Below are 13,432 nucleotides of genomic sequence, written 5' to 3'. Positions count from 1 at the left end.
ACTGAGCAGCTGAACTGGTCCTAAGTAAAAACTGCACAGAGAGGAGCAGACTGAGCTGCAGTGAGGCTGTTTCTAGTGAAATGAAACTGATCTCTGAGTTTCACTTTCTGGATCTGCACAGAGCAACAGGGCTGTGAGTGTTAGGGGGTGTGGTTGCTAGGGGTGTGATTAAGGATATTAGAGGCATTGGTTAGAAAGAATTGTGATTTCTTGGTGGCTGTTGTTTAAAAGAAGGAGGTGCCGTTGTAGGGGAGGTGACTTATGTTGTCATTTTGGAGATTAATGTGAAGTTAATCCAGTGGTTTGTGTTCCCAGTAATCAAACCAAAAAAATACTAACTCACTCACACACCATGAGAAGATCAGAGCATGATGGTGAAAACAAGAGGAGGCCAGCTGGCCCATCCAGCTGTTTTAACAAACCCCTGATCTCTCTGTGAGATTGACAACACCCTGCGTATCTGATTATTATTAGAAACTGATTAATCTGACTATCTCATCTCATGTTACTCTAAAGTGTTGTGGAACCTGTTTCATACTCTCACCACTGTTTGTGTAAAGTAGTACTCCTGTGCTGTGATAGAAACCCACTTTCTTGTCAACACCTCTGAGAAGTTAATCAGTCTGGATACAGTAAGTCCCTCCTGTACCTCCTACAGCTGAGATTCACTGGTGTTCAGTGTGACGTTTTCAGAGGTTGTCTGGTCACAACCAACCGGGATCTCAAGGCTGTACTCCTGAGAAAAGCCGGGATTTTGTCCTCAGGTCTTTAACACCAAAGGCATCCAAAGGCACAAGCAAACTCCTTCTTTTAGGAAGAAAAATGAAAGCAAATGGAATCCTTAATACAAACACCAAACTGCAGAATTACTCGCTTTGTCCAAGACAAGCCATCACAAAAAACAGACTTTCAAATCGCTCTCAGACAAAAGACCCCTAACTCCAGATTCAGGCACTCAGAACACATAGTATTTCTTTCTAATACAGTAAAGGTCGTGCGGTGTGTTGCGGTATGCAGTTCGCTGGCCAAAGATGATCAATAAGTGGCACTTGTGGTGCGTTAGATGTTAGTGAAACCTGAATCTCTACTGTACATTTTAAATCCACTTCATATGGAATATTAATGTGGAATTGTACAACTAATTGTACAACTAAAGGGAAATTCTGGTGGATGGACATAAAAAAGTATAACATAATACTGTTTATACCTAATGTAATGCAAATTTCGGCAACAAGTAATCAGGAAACAATTTAACTTTACATTTTTATAATAAAAATGTATTTCACACATACTGTACTGTAGTAGCTTACAATTAAAATTATACACAGAATTCCACCATAAAGTTTATATACTTCATAAAAAGCTATAAAGTTTTTTTTTATTTTCAAAGGATATGTAATAAAAACACTTGTCATTATTGTTGTAAAAAAAGGTGCAATGTTGATTTAGTACCACATGATAAGGAACATTATTCCACCCGGGCGGAGCAGTGGTTCTGTGTCTCCGGATCTGCCCCTGTGACTGGAAGGTTGCTGGTTCAAATTCTGTGGCTGGCAGAGGAATCCTACTCTATTGGGCCCCTGAGCAAGGCCCTTAACACCAACTACTCCAAGGGTGCTGTACAATGGCTGACCTTGCTCTCCAACCCCAAGCTGCTCTCTCCCTGTCTATATGTCTCATGGAGAGCAAGCTGGAGTATGCAAAAAGACAAATTCCTAATACAAGAAATTGTATATGGCTAATAAAGTGATCTTATCTTAGTAGTGTGAGCTGAGGTCCTGCTGTAGTTTTGTCCAGCTGAGCAGTTTGAGATGTGTGCGAGCTGTGTGCAGTTCTCTGGTTCAGGTGCTGGAGAGGTTTATGGGGAGAACGTGACCAGAGCAGGAGAGAACGTGGAGTAGTACAGGTGGCTGTTCAATAATAAACTGCAAATATATATACATATCTGTCTCCATCCAGTTCCCATCCATACCTGCAGAGTGTTTAACCTCCATCGCATGAACCCTACAGTTACATTAGTATGGAATCGTGCAACTAAAAAAACTGGTAGATAAAAATATCATTTCTGGATATTTTGGAAACATTTTGACATTTTTTTATTGTCCTTAGAGTGGTAATGGACATTGAAATGATGATAGATATTACTGTAGAACTTTACACACAAGTGGCAGTTTAGCACAGCAGTTAAGACTAACTGAGGAACGTTCTGAGATAAATAGTTCAGATCCTTGTCAGAGCAATCCCTTTGGCTGTAATTTTTGCATTGTCTATATTTTGTCTTAATTCAAATTTCAGCAATGAAAAATCAGCAATTAACTTTAAATCATGATTATGAAAAATATTTCACACATACTGTACTGTAGTGTCTTTAAAATCAGTATCATTATGTATTACAGTTATACAATCACACTGATGTTCATTGCCCTGTGCTGTATATCTGTGTATCTGACTTCATGGGATTGGCCTGTCTGGAACAGCTGGAGATGAGACCCAGCTGGGGGGTTTGTTTAATTAAACTATGAATGAGTCCCTGAGGCAAACCATCCAAGTTTTGAAATTATAAAAAAATAAACCTTTTTTGTTGAGTTTGCTTGAGAGACAAAGGGTATCTTTTGAGAAGTTGTGTACTGCTTGCAAATTAGCTGATTTTGACTGAGTTAATTTTGCTTAAAGAATTTAAAATCTATCTGATTGTAATGTAGCTTTCATTTTCACAGCTTTCACGCAGATTCTAAGCTAATCATGATGAATGAAAATCAAACTCTTTTCATGCATAATAAGTTGTTTATCTAAACCTATTTCTATAGTCATACAATGTCTGTTTTAGGCAGGGACATGTTATTGTTTCTTATTTTTGATGTTCTTTAAAGTACAGTATAATGTTAACTTTTTATGTTTTTGAGAGACTTTAGAACGCTTTTACTGATGCATAAAAAATGTAGCATTGTCACGGATGTCAGAAGGGACGAACTGTGGGGAGGCAGAAGAGCGAAAAAGACCCTATGTGTAGCGGCGAGACAAGGAGTTAGCCCGGGCTCAGCAGTTCATGAGTCGTATAGAAACCTATGCCATCAGGCAGCGGACGTGGGGCAACCTGGTGCTAGGCGGGTTTCAAGACATCCGAACGTCAATGCTGAGCCAGAAGCAGAGCAGAAGCAGGAAGTAAATAGGCTACACAACAAGACACGCCAGAAAGTCATGAATTATCACAGGAAACTAGGAACAGGAGAAAAGTAGAGCTCCCTCTAGGTGTACAGGGCGTGACAAGTATAATGTGTGCTGTGGTGATAAAAGGTATTTAGCACAGAACATGTAGTGGCTTTAAAACCATACAGTATCATGCTGTATTACAGTTATATACAGACGCAGCCATTCAAAATGCACGGTACAAACCCAAACCGGACGCAACTACCCACAAGCCACCGCAGTCTACCACGGTAAGTGATTGGCTGGCCAAAATGACCGACAAGGGCACTCGTGGTGCATTGGTCGGTAGTGAAAAGATTTAATCATTTAATCTCTTTACTGTGCACGTTTTAATCCGCTTAGTATTGAATATGTACATGGAATTTTACCACTAAAGGGAAATTTTAGTAGCTGAGCATAAAAAGAAGAGGAGCATAACGCATCTGAAGGTCATAAACGATATTAATTTAGGAACATAAACATTACTGTATGTACATAAACTGTACTGTGTATGGCTGGTCTTGGTAGTTTAAAGAAAAAATACACACCAGTCTTCCATTTCTCCCTAAACATTTTAAGCATCAAAGTTTTATGAAACGGTCCCCAAATATGCGATTACTGTATAGAATTAATTTTAATTAAAAAAATGATAAAGGAATAAATGATTTTTTTCTTTCTTTTGCACGTTTATTTGAACATTTCCATCGATTGTACAAGCACTTCAAAACTGTCCAATCCCTAGTTCGTCTGCATTTTGTTTCTGTGTCTTCTAGGATATAATGCCGGCGATTTGTGTTAAAATTGGGTTTCCAATAATGCCGCAGCAAACTCTTGTTTTTATGTCCACTATAACGGACAATCTCCCTTGCTTTTAACTGAGCATTTAATAATTTCCTATAATGAAAATGTGACAGAATTCTGGGGTGTCCCTATACCAGAGATTACGGTAGGCTTCAGAATGGTGATTGACTGACACCATCTGACACCCCTCTGATTGGAGAAAAAAAAGCTTGCTGATCTGTTCTACATAGCAGGAAGACAACAGCATATGCTGATTCTATTCGAAAAGTGTATTTTAAAAGTTTAATTAGGAAGTAAAAACCTTACAGCGTACACAGATTTCTAAACTGATCAGGAGGAAGAAAAATCACCCGTGTTTCACGCATAAAAAGTGGTTATTAACTATCGAAATCTGTTTTATTTATTTTATTTTTCTTTAGATTAAGAGTTCCCGTCACCCCCATTTCCATTAAATCGCAAACCCGTGTTTAATTAAATATTTTTATTGATTCATAATCTGGCAATGCAACGTAAATCATTATCTTTGTCTTCTGCATGTTCACCTCTCTGTCCAGCAAATTAATAATAAACTTTATTTTCGTCGTCTCTGCTTTAAAGGTACCCCCGTAATATTGTATTTCATTGCACTTTGACAGATTGTCTTTAAATCAATTGTTGTCAGAATATCCCCACCTCCAAATAAGAACAAAACTGCAACAATTTTATTAACTGGCTGTTTCAGTAACTTAAAGTATAAATTTAAAGTAATAATTTAACAATATATGTAAATGTTTTAAGATATGTTTATGTTGTGAATGTCTGTAGATTGTATCTTATTTTTAGTATTTGTTTTGTTTCACATTAATTTTATAAGGGAATCTTGATTAAAATACTTGTATTTTTTCAGACAGAATTATCATTTGCTGCAGTCAAATGGCCTTGCAGATCAGAAAATCAAAGAACAAAACAATTATCGCGCCCGGCTCCTCAGTGGAATCGCTTTAACATGCTAATGCATTGGTGTAACACTCTGTGTCTACAGTACATTGTAAACAAACCAGTTTCACAAGTATTTTCAACCCTCGGCCACTGTTGTTTCATCGGTTGTTATCCTGTAAAGCGCTTTGAGGAGCCACCTTTAACGGCGCTGTATAAAATAAAGTTGCTTTGGGCTTATTAGTGCTCCACTTACAGCAACCTAATGTAAATACATTTAGTCTCCAAATCCACCACCACTTGTAGCCCTGCCAAACGATGCAAATTCCGCTGCAATGGTTTTATTCAGTATGGCATCTCCATGTTCAAGTAAACACCGCGCTGTGTGCAAATGTAAATGCATTTAAAAAAAGTTTTTTTTTTTAAAAAGCCACCTTTAAAGATGCTACATAAAATAAAGTTTATTATAATTATTAATATTGATGATATTCTTCCTCCCAGCACTGTCCAGCATATTGTATTTCATTGCACTTTGACAGATCGTCTTATAATCACTTGCTGTTAGAATATCCCCCAAGAGGATATAGAGGATATCCCCCAAGAGGTATCCAGGTACAGTCTGGGGAGATCGCCCGTTTTCCATGTAAATAGTTCCCTGGTTCTTGGTCTCTCTCTCTCTCTCTCTCACTCTCTCTCTCTCTCTCTCTCTCTCTCTCCTTCTCAGGCCCGCACTCTTGGCGGGCTTGTCTTGTGTCTCTCTCTCGTCTGGGCAAGCAGTGACCTCACCACTGGAGGGCAGAATAGAATTTATTAGCACAATTTATTACAGTGCTAAATTTAATTTTATTGATTACTAATAGTTTATGCTAACACCTATCTTTCTTAACGCGAAAAGTACTAGTGTAAGTAGTACTACTGTAAGCAAAAAAAAGGGGGTTTTGGAGGGGGGGATATTCTGAAAACAAGTGATTATAAGACGATCTGTCAAAATGCAATGAAATACAATAAGCTGGACAGTATGCTTCTCAAAGCGCTTTACAGGATAACAACTGATGGAACAACAGTGGCTGGGGGTTGAAAATACCTGTGAAACCGGTTTGTTTACAAACAATGTACTGTAGACACAGAGACTCAGACAGTAGAAATAGCAATTAGCAATAGCAAAATAGCAATATTATGGACACTCAATTGACTTTTTTTTAAAAAAAAACTTTTTTTGACAGCTGGTTTTTGTTGACAGCTTGACACAAGTTTATCAGTAAAAAGACCATGGGCATTCTTCCTCCCCCCAACATTCTCAGAGGAGAATAGAATTTATTATTAGCACAATTTATTACAGTGCTAAATGTAATATTATTGATTACTAATATTTTATGCTAACACCTAACTTTCTTAACACGAGAACTACTACTATAAATAAGTACTGTAAGTACTTACTTACTGTACTGTACTTAAGTACTACTGTAAGCAAAAAAAGAGGTTTTGTGGGGGGGGAGGGTGTCTTTTGCTGGAAGACTCATCCACTTCTACTTTGAAAATACCTGTGAAACTGGTTTAATTCGTCACAGCCAGAACTCCCGTAGAGAGTGATGAAAACCGCACAACGCCAGGTGAATGCATATTAATATCGGGTGGGTAGCTGCGTCAGCATGCGTAGGCTGCAAAGGAACAAGTAATAGGTTTATTCCATGCTGAAAAAAAAAAGAAAGAGAACACAACATTTCGGCCGTGGAGCCTTCTTCAGGTGTGAGAGAGACAGGGCAGTAGGCAAAGGTAAAGTAGCGGGAGAACAAAGGCTGGGAGGGAGGAACTTGAACTTGAACTTGAACTTGAACTTTATTGCCATATGTAACCGGTACTGGTACAATGGAATTCTTACTTACAGAAAGTCTCTCGATTGTAAAACAAGTGTAAAAACAAAACAAAGTGCAAACAGTGCATCAAGACAATGTGCAAACAATAGACAATGTGCAAGTAAACATGCAGGCAGTTTGAATGTAAACAATACAGACATGTAAACAATGACTGGAGACGTACAATAAATAAATTACAATGAGGTAGATGGTGATGGTGTGGGTGTGGTCCGAGGGGGATGGCTAAATGTGTTCGCCAGTCTCACTGCTTGTGGATAGAAGCTATTGAAGAATCTAGTGGTAAGTGAGGAGTGAGAGGCGGGAGCAGGGGACAGAAAGAGAGGCCAATCAAGAGGTGTGAAGTCAGAATGGGTGCAGAGAGGTGTGAAATGAAACTTCCAATGAATGGAGAAAATTTAAAAGAACAGTAGTCTGTCGTTAAGAGAAGGGAGAATGTGTGATCCTAGCTGCAGAATAATTTTAGTTTCGGTGGTCTTTCTGATGTATGAGTTCGGAAAACCGTCTTGGAGAACACAGACGGAGAGATTAGAGTGGTCGTGGCCGTCAGAGGTGAAATGAGAAACAATGGGCTTGGAGAGATCTTTAATCTTCACAGCCCTGACGTGTTCTCTGAAGCGGTCTCCGAGTCTCCTTCCTGTTTCTCCAATGTAGATGGCTGGGCATTTACTGCAAGAGATACAGTAAATAAAGTTGCTGGAGGTACAAGATGCTGTCCAGGGCTGCAGCACCACAAGAGCCTAGTCTCACGTTCCATGTGATGCTTTTACTGCAATAAAAACTCTCTCTCTTTCGTAGCGTTAATCCCGCAGGGTCCGCTTGTCGGCACACCAGTCTCCATTTGGTGGTTTGAACCAAATCTTTGAGCTGACGTTGCCATTAACTGCGACCGAGAAATACTCCAACCGGCGCGTCGCTCCGCCTGCCGACCAGTGGGGGGGAGGAGAACAAAGTAATGGAGCCAGTTCAGAGAGGGGGGTTATTAGGAGGCCATGATGGGTAAGGGACAATGGGAAATTTGGCCAGGACGCCGGGGTGACACCCCTACTCTTTTCGAGAAACACCCTGGGATTTCTAATGACCACAGAGAGTCAGGACCTCGGTTTTACGTCTCATCCGAAGGATGGCGCTTATTTACAGGATAGTGTCCCCGTCACTATACTGGGGCATTAGGACCTGCAATAAAAACTATGAATCACAAATTAAAAATATATAAGCAACTTTAATTTCATTTTTTTTAACCTACAGTACAATATTAAACTACATCATAAAAGAAAAAAAAAACGTGTTACTTGTTTCATCCATCATTTTCCAGTCCGCTTTATCCAGTCCAGGGCTGTGGGTGCAGCCAAGCCTGTTTCAGCAAGAAACGGCCCCAGGCAGGGCACGCCCTGGGCAGGACACCAGTCCAGCTCAAGACAGAGGGACACACAGACCCAACAACAGCTCTGGCAGCAGCAACACTGAACACTGCGCCACTGTGCTGCCCTGAACTTGGTTTAATAGTTTGGAAATTCAGAAAAAGCTTAATCATTTTACACATTCTGTTTGACTACCTAAACAATTGTAGCTTCTTACTGCACTTTGACAAAAAAGCCCACAGCAGTGATCAGTGCAGCAATGCTGTAAATGGCCACAATATTTGACATGATCGGTCAGGGACAAATTTAACTCTAATTCTGCATTTTGAGGAGTTTAAGTCATGTCCACATCAGATTTTCCAGTGACTCACAAAACAGATGTAGATTCGTGGGCCAAATCTGTATTATAATCTAAAATTCTAGCAGTATAATCTTGATGATATAGAAGTTTATTTTCAAATGTCATTTAAAAACCCCTTCAGAGTCTCTTCTGCATTTCTGAACCTCATAGTAGCCAGTTAAAAGGCTGAAATAAACTACAGATCAATAATTACTGCAGACCAGGAATTTGAATGCTTGGAGCTTTATTGAGTCACAATACAAGTGATCTTTCACAGCAGGCAGAGCAGAGCCAAGAGTCTCACCAGGGAGAGAGGTCAGAAGATACACTGAAAGGAGAAAACACAGAATCTCCAGGTAATAAAATCCAACAACAGGACAGGAGACACAGTGAGACGGAGAGAGGAGAGACGAGATTAATCCCTCAGTAATAAACACACACAACAGTAGAGAGAGGAGCTGGTGAATTGCTGGCATAAGCAACAATCAGATCTGGAAGCTCCAGGTCTGAGACAGGAGAGGGAGCTGCTGGGTTTCTGAGGTCAGACTCAGACCCCAGATTTGGTCTGTATCCAGTCCCTGAAGCTGGAGACCCGGGTGTAGACTCCAGGAGAGTTGGGTTCAGCACAACCTCTTCCAAAGCTCACAATCCCAGCCTGGACCCAATCATCCCCCTTCTTGAAGACCAGAGGACCTCCAGAGTCTCCCTGTAGAGAGAGTCTTTGTGTCACAATGGTTAAGGTGTTTATGACTTAATGAGTTTATGAGTTGGGCTTCAAGTCTGCAAATCAGATTTTTTATATTTCAAACTCTTACGCAGCTCAAACACTAGAAAGAAATATAAAAAAATAAAAGCAAAAAGAAACAATGAACACTTTTAATTTTCTGTCTTCAAAAAGTCATGTTTTTCCCAAAACGAGCACATTGAAAGGCTCATTTTTTCCCCAGTGCTTCTGCAATGTGTCTACTACTTTAGACAAAACTGTGAAACTGATCAAAGACAAAAATAAATCTGCATGAAGATTTGTATATAGTCAGGTCCTGGTATGGTTCTCTTTCACAATAAAATGATCAAATTATAAAAATAAGACTAAAAGGTCCATTAGTTCTATTATTATTGTTGAGCTCCAAGCAGTTCTGGAGGACGTTTTGTAGTTTTTAGTCTGTAAAAACAGACTGACTAGCTTGCAGGAAGCCAGCTGATTACAGGCAGAGATAAACTGATAACAGTCAGAGTGTTTGTCTGCTTCTCTCACCACTGACAGGCACAGGCAGGAAAGAGCTGGTTTCACAGCCAGGCAATAACCAGAGCAGCTGTAAACCTCTGACTGGGCTGACTTCCCTGACTGACAGACCAGCCAGACTCGCAGCAGGATAGTGTGAGTCTGACTCCCCGCTTGTTTCCTGGAAAAGGGTTTTTTCCAGGAAACATGATGGAAAATGAAGAAATGATGGCTATGAATTCTGGTTTTCTGTATTTTGACAAGGTTTTGCTTTGGGGATGATATTTTTCCCCATGATATTGTTTCTTGATAGAGCTATAAAGGCTTGGAACAGAACTTGTGTATTTACAATCCTCAGAGTCATGACAAAGTCAACCCAGATGACTTCTTCAGAACACACAGTGCACAAACAAAATAAAGGGAAGAGAATTTAAAACCATGAAAAGGAGGCACTATGTTACACAAAGGGAGGTGGGAGTGTGGGACAAGCTTCCCAGCCATGCTGTTGTAGCCAAAACCTGGATTTCTTTCAAGAAATGATTAGACCCTCGGCACAGGTTCCACTCATTTACCAGACATGTTGAGTGTTACCCCAGGTCTCCTCCTGTTTGTGACCTGTCTTACATTATTCTGTCTGTCTTACAGTTCTGATCATGATCTGTGTCTGGGGACTGTGTGAACAAGACAGCTGACTGCTGGAGACAGGAGGAAAGACTGAGCTGAGGTCCAGTTGGCAGGAGTCCTTCCCTCCCTGTTTGTACTACTGAATATAGTCTTGTACCTGCTGAAAGGGTTAGAGAGCCTCATCAGCTCACAGGCAGTCTGACTCACCTGGCAGGTGTCCTTCCCTCCCCAGTAGAACCCAGCACACATCATGTCTGGTCTAATGATGCAGTTGTACATCTGATTACATTGCTGGTTGTCTACAATGGGGATCTGGACTTCCTGTAGAGTGTAAGGATATTTCAGGCTCACTGGAGATATAGAGAGATTGAAAGACAAGACACATTATTATGTACAGTCTCATGCCCATCAGGACACAAGGAAGCTTCATTCTCACTTGAACTGACACAATGTAACACCTGGATTCAGAGGACAGGAGATCCAGTGACACTGATATCTGAACTGCTGGGAATCTGACATTTTCACAATTTGAATAGTTTATTCAAATTCAACACTTTCGAATACCAGCTTAGCTCTTACTTTGTTAGTGTAGCATTTAATTCTGTTTCATTCACTGGTTTAATTTCTCTGTATGTCTAATGTTTCACTGTAACTTGAAATGATATATCACAAAAGACACAATATAAAACTATTAAAACTGAGAAGTCTGATGCTGTTCTGTTTTTTACATCTTTTCACAGCTGAATCCAGTCCTGGGACTGTTATCTGACAGGTTTCTAAAAAAGAAATATTCAAAAGGAAATATATTTATATTGCTTATAGACACACCTGCCCCCTCTTTCTGTACTGAAAGCATTGTCTTTATTTCACAATATGTATAAACTGATAACTAACAGTAAAGTCAGATCAGTAATAACACAGACACAGATATTGTTCAGTAACAGACAGATATTTCCCCCAGTGAACTATAGTCTGTAACTCACTGTAAAGACATTTTCCCTGTTTCTCTCCTCCCTCTATTCTACCCACAGAACCATGACTGAGACACAGAGGTCAGTCTCCTACCGTTTTCTCGAATATTCCCCCAGCCTGTAGCCCAGCACTGCAAGCCTGGACTGATGTTTTCAGAGCATGAGGGCAGATTCACAGGACTGATCCTCTGACTGAAAGACACCTTGTCCTCAAGCTCCACCAGGCCGATGTCAAAGCCCCTTGTAAACTGAGTGTAGTTCTCATGTGTGATGATCCTTTTCGCAGAGCCCTGGTACTCTGGTGTCTTTACCAGCTGTAAAGCTCCCAGGGACACCTTCACCACACTGGTACTAGAAAACATTGAATTATCAGAAATATTAGCACTTATAGTAACAGTATTATCAATATCAGAAGAAAGCTCTTCATACGAGTGTATCAGAGAACAGTAGATGTAAAAATAGGAAGGGTAGCGGTAAAGGTTACATTAGCTTGAATAGAACTGGCAGTAGATACTACAGTACATGAGAACTATCACTACTCCAGTTAGCTGCACTAGCAACAGAAACAGTAGCAACAGTAGCACTGTTATAGTAATAGTAATATCTAGAGTTATTACTAGTTTTCTAAGTTAACGGACAGGCCCACTGTTTTCAGAGGGCTATAGGTCATGGAGGATTAGGAGTTAGACTTCAAGTAAAGCTTGAATATTAGTGTCAACAGAACTCAGATACAGAAATCAGGGCTCCAGGTGGGACACCTGCTGTGGTTTGTGTTAATAGAGGTCAGATACAGAGATCAGGACTCCAGGTGAGACACCTGCTGTGGTTTGTGTTAATAGAGCTCAGATACAGAGATCTGGACTTCAAGTGGGACACCGGCTGTGGTTTGTGTTAATAGAGCTCAGATACAGAGATCTGGACTTCAAGTGGGACACCTGCTGTGGTTTGTGTTAACAGAGGTCAAGTGAAGTCAAATGAAGTTGTAAATGCTCACTTTTCTAAGCAGTGTGCAGCGGTCAGAATCCAGCGACTACTGATCAGGGAGCCACCACACGAGCTATACACTCCATTTGTCCTGAGACGAGCCATCCAGGGCCACTCTCCATCCTGTGCATCCTGACCGCCCACTATAGAGCCCCTGGACAGAGGAGAGCTGGACACTGGAGAGACACAGAGGTGTTCATACAGAACAGTCTAGAGATCAGTCATCCAGGACCACTGTCCCTTCTTCACACCCTGACTGACCACTACAGAGCTCCTAGACAGAGGAGAGCTGGACACTGGAGAGACACAGAGGGGTTCATACAGAACAGGCTTGAGATCAGTCATCCAGGAGCACTGTCCTTCCTTCACATTCTGACTGAAAACTGACCATGTCCAGGATCACATATACATATTATCCTGCACAGAGGAAAACATGAAATATTCATGGCTCAGTCTTAAAACAGTGAAGCTGCTGTGAAATCTTGTAGCCTTGAGGACGCTGGTGATATAGATGTGGAGACAACAGGTTTCATATGAATCTCAAAACACATGAGAAGAGAAGACAGGTAAAAAAATGAGAGGTGACCATTCAATCTATGAAACTGATGTGAAAGTAACTAATGATCCAAGTATCAAGTTAGCTGTGACACAGCGAGAGAGAGAGAATATAAAGAAACACTCAGTAATAAAAGCATGACTAGAGAAACAGAGAGGAGATGACAGAAAATTCCTTAATAAGAATCATAGTGGGTCAGGAGACACAGTAGTGTTTGTGACATTCTCTCAGAGTTGTAAAAACCTTACAAAATATAATTATTCAAACTCGCTTACCTTGAAATAAGTTCAAGATCTGGAGCCCAAACAGTAACTGCAGGAAATTCATTTGCGAACTCCTGGTTTTATTAGAACTGGTGTTGCTCTATACCGAGTCTCAGTGTGTGACGGAGCAGGTCTCTGGGATGGTCAGTCCAGAGCTGTTCAGAAGTTGGTGTTGCTCAGTCCAGAGTCTCAGTGTGTGATGGAGCAGGTCTCTGGGATGGTCAGTCCAGAGCTCTTCAGAAGTTGTCTGTGGAATCAGCTCAGGTCTTATACAGACACTCAGTTTCCTGCTGACTCAAGATGAGATGAGAAGGGTCTAGAAAAGGACCATATATGTC

General features: G+C 40.6%; 1 protein-coding gene across 1 annotated transcript; it reads right to left on the bottom strand.

Annotated features, from left to right (window-relative positions):
- Nucleotides 1-8,701: 8,701 nt before the first annotated feature.
- On the bottom strand, nt 8,702-13,344 carry LOC148659684 (mast cell tryptase-like). The gene is made up of 5 exons (XM_088637547.1): nt 13,107-13,344; nt 12,286-12,451; nt 11,386-11,642; nt 10,528-10,670; nt 8,702-9,180 (listed from the first exon to the last, which is right to left on the bottom strand). The coding sequence occupies exons 1-5, from the start codon at nt 13,156-13,158 to the stop codon at nt 9,022-9,024; spliced, it is 777 nt and encodes a 258-aa protein (XP_088493673.1). The 5' UTR covers nt 13,159-13,344; the 3' UTR covers nt 8,702-9,021.
- Nucleotides 13,345-13,432: the final 88 nt, after the last annotated feature.

The sequence above is a fragment of the Lepisosteus platostomus genome, chromosome 6 (genome assembly GCF_059453375.1).
Source record: "Lepisosteus platostomus isolate fLepPlt1 chromosome 6, fLepPlt1.hap1, whole genome shotgun sequence".
In the NCBI taxonomy this organism is placed as follows: Eukaryota; Metazoa; Chordata; class Actinopteri; order Semionotiformes; family Lepisosteidae; genus Lepisosteus; species Lepisosteus platostomus.
This window is presented reverse-complemented; position numbering and strand designations above follow the sequence as displayed.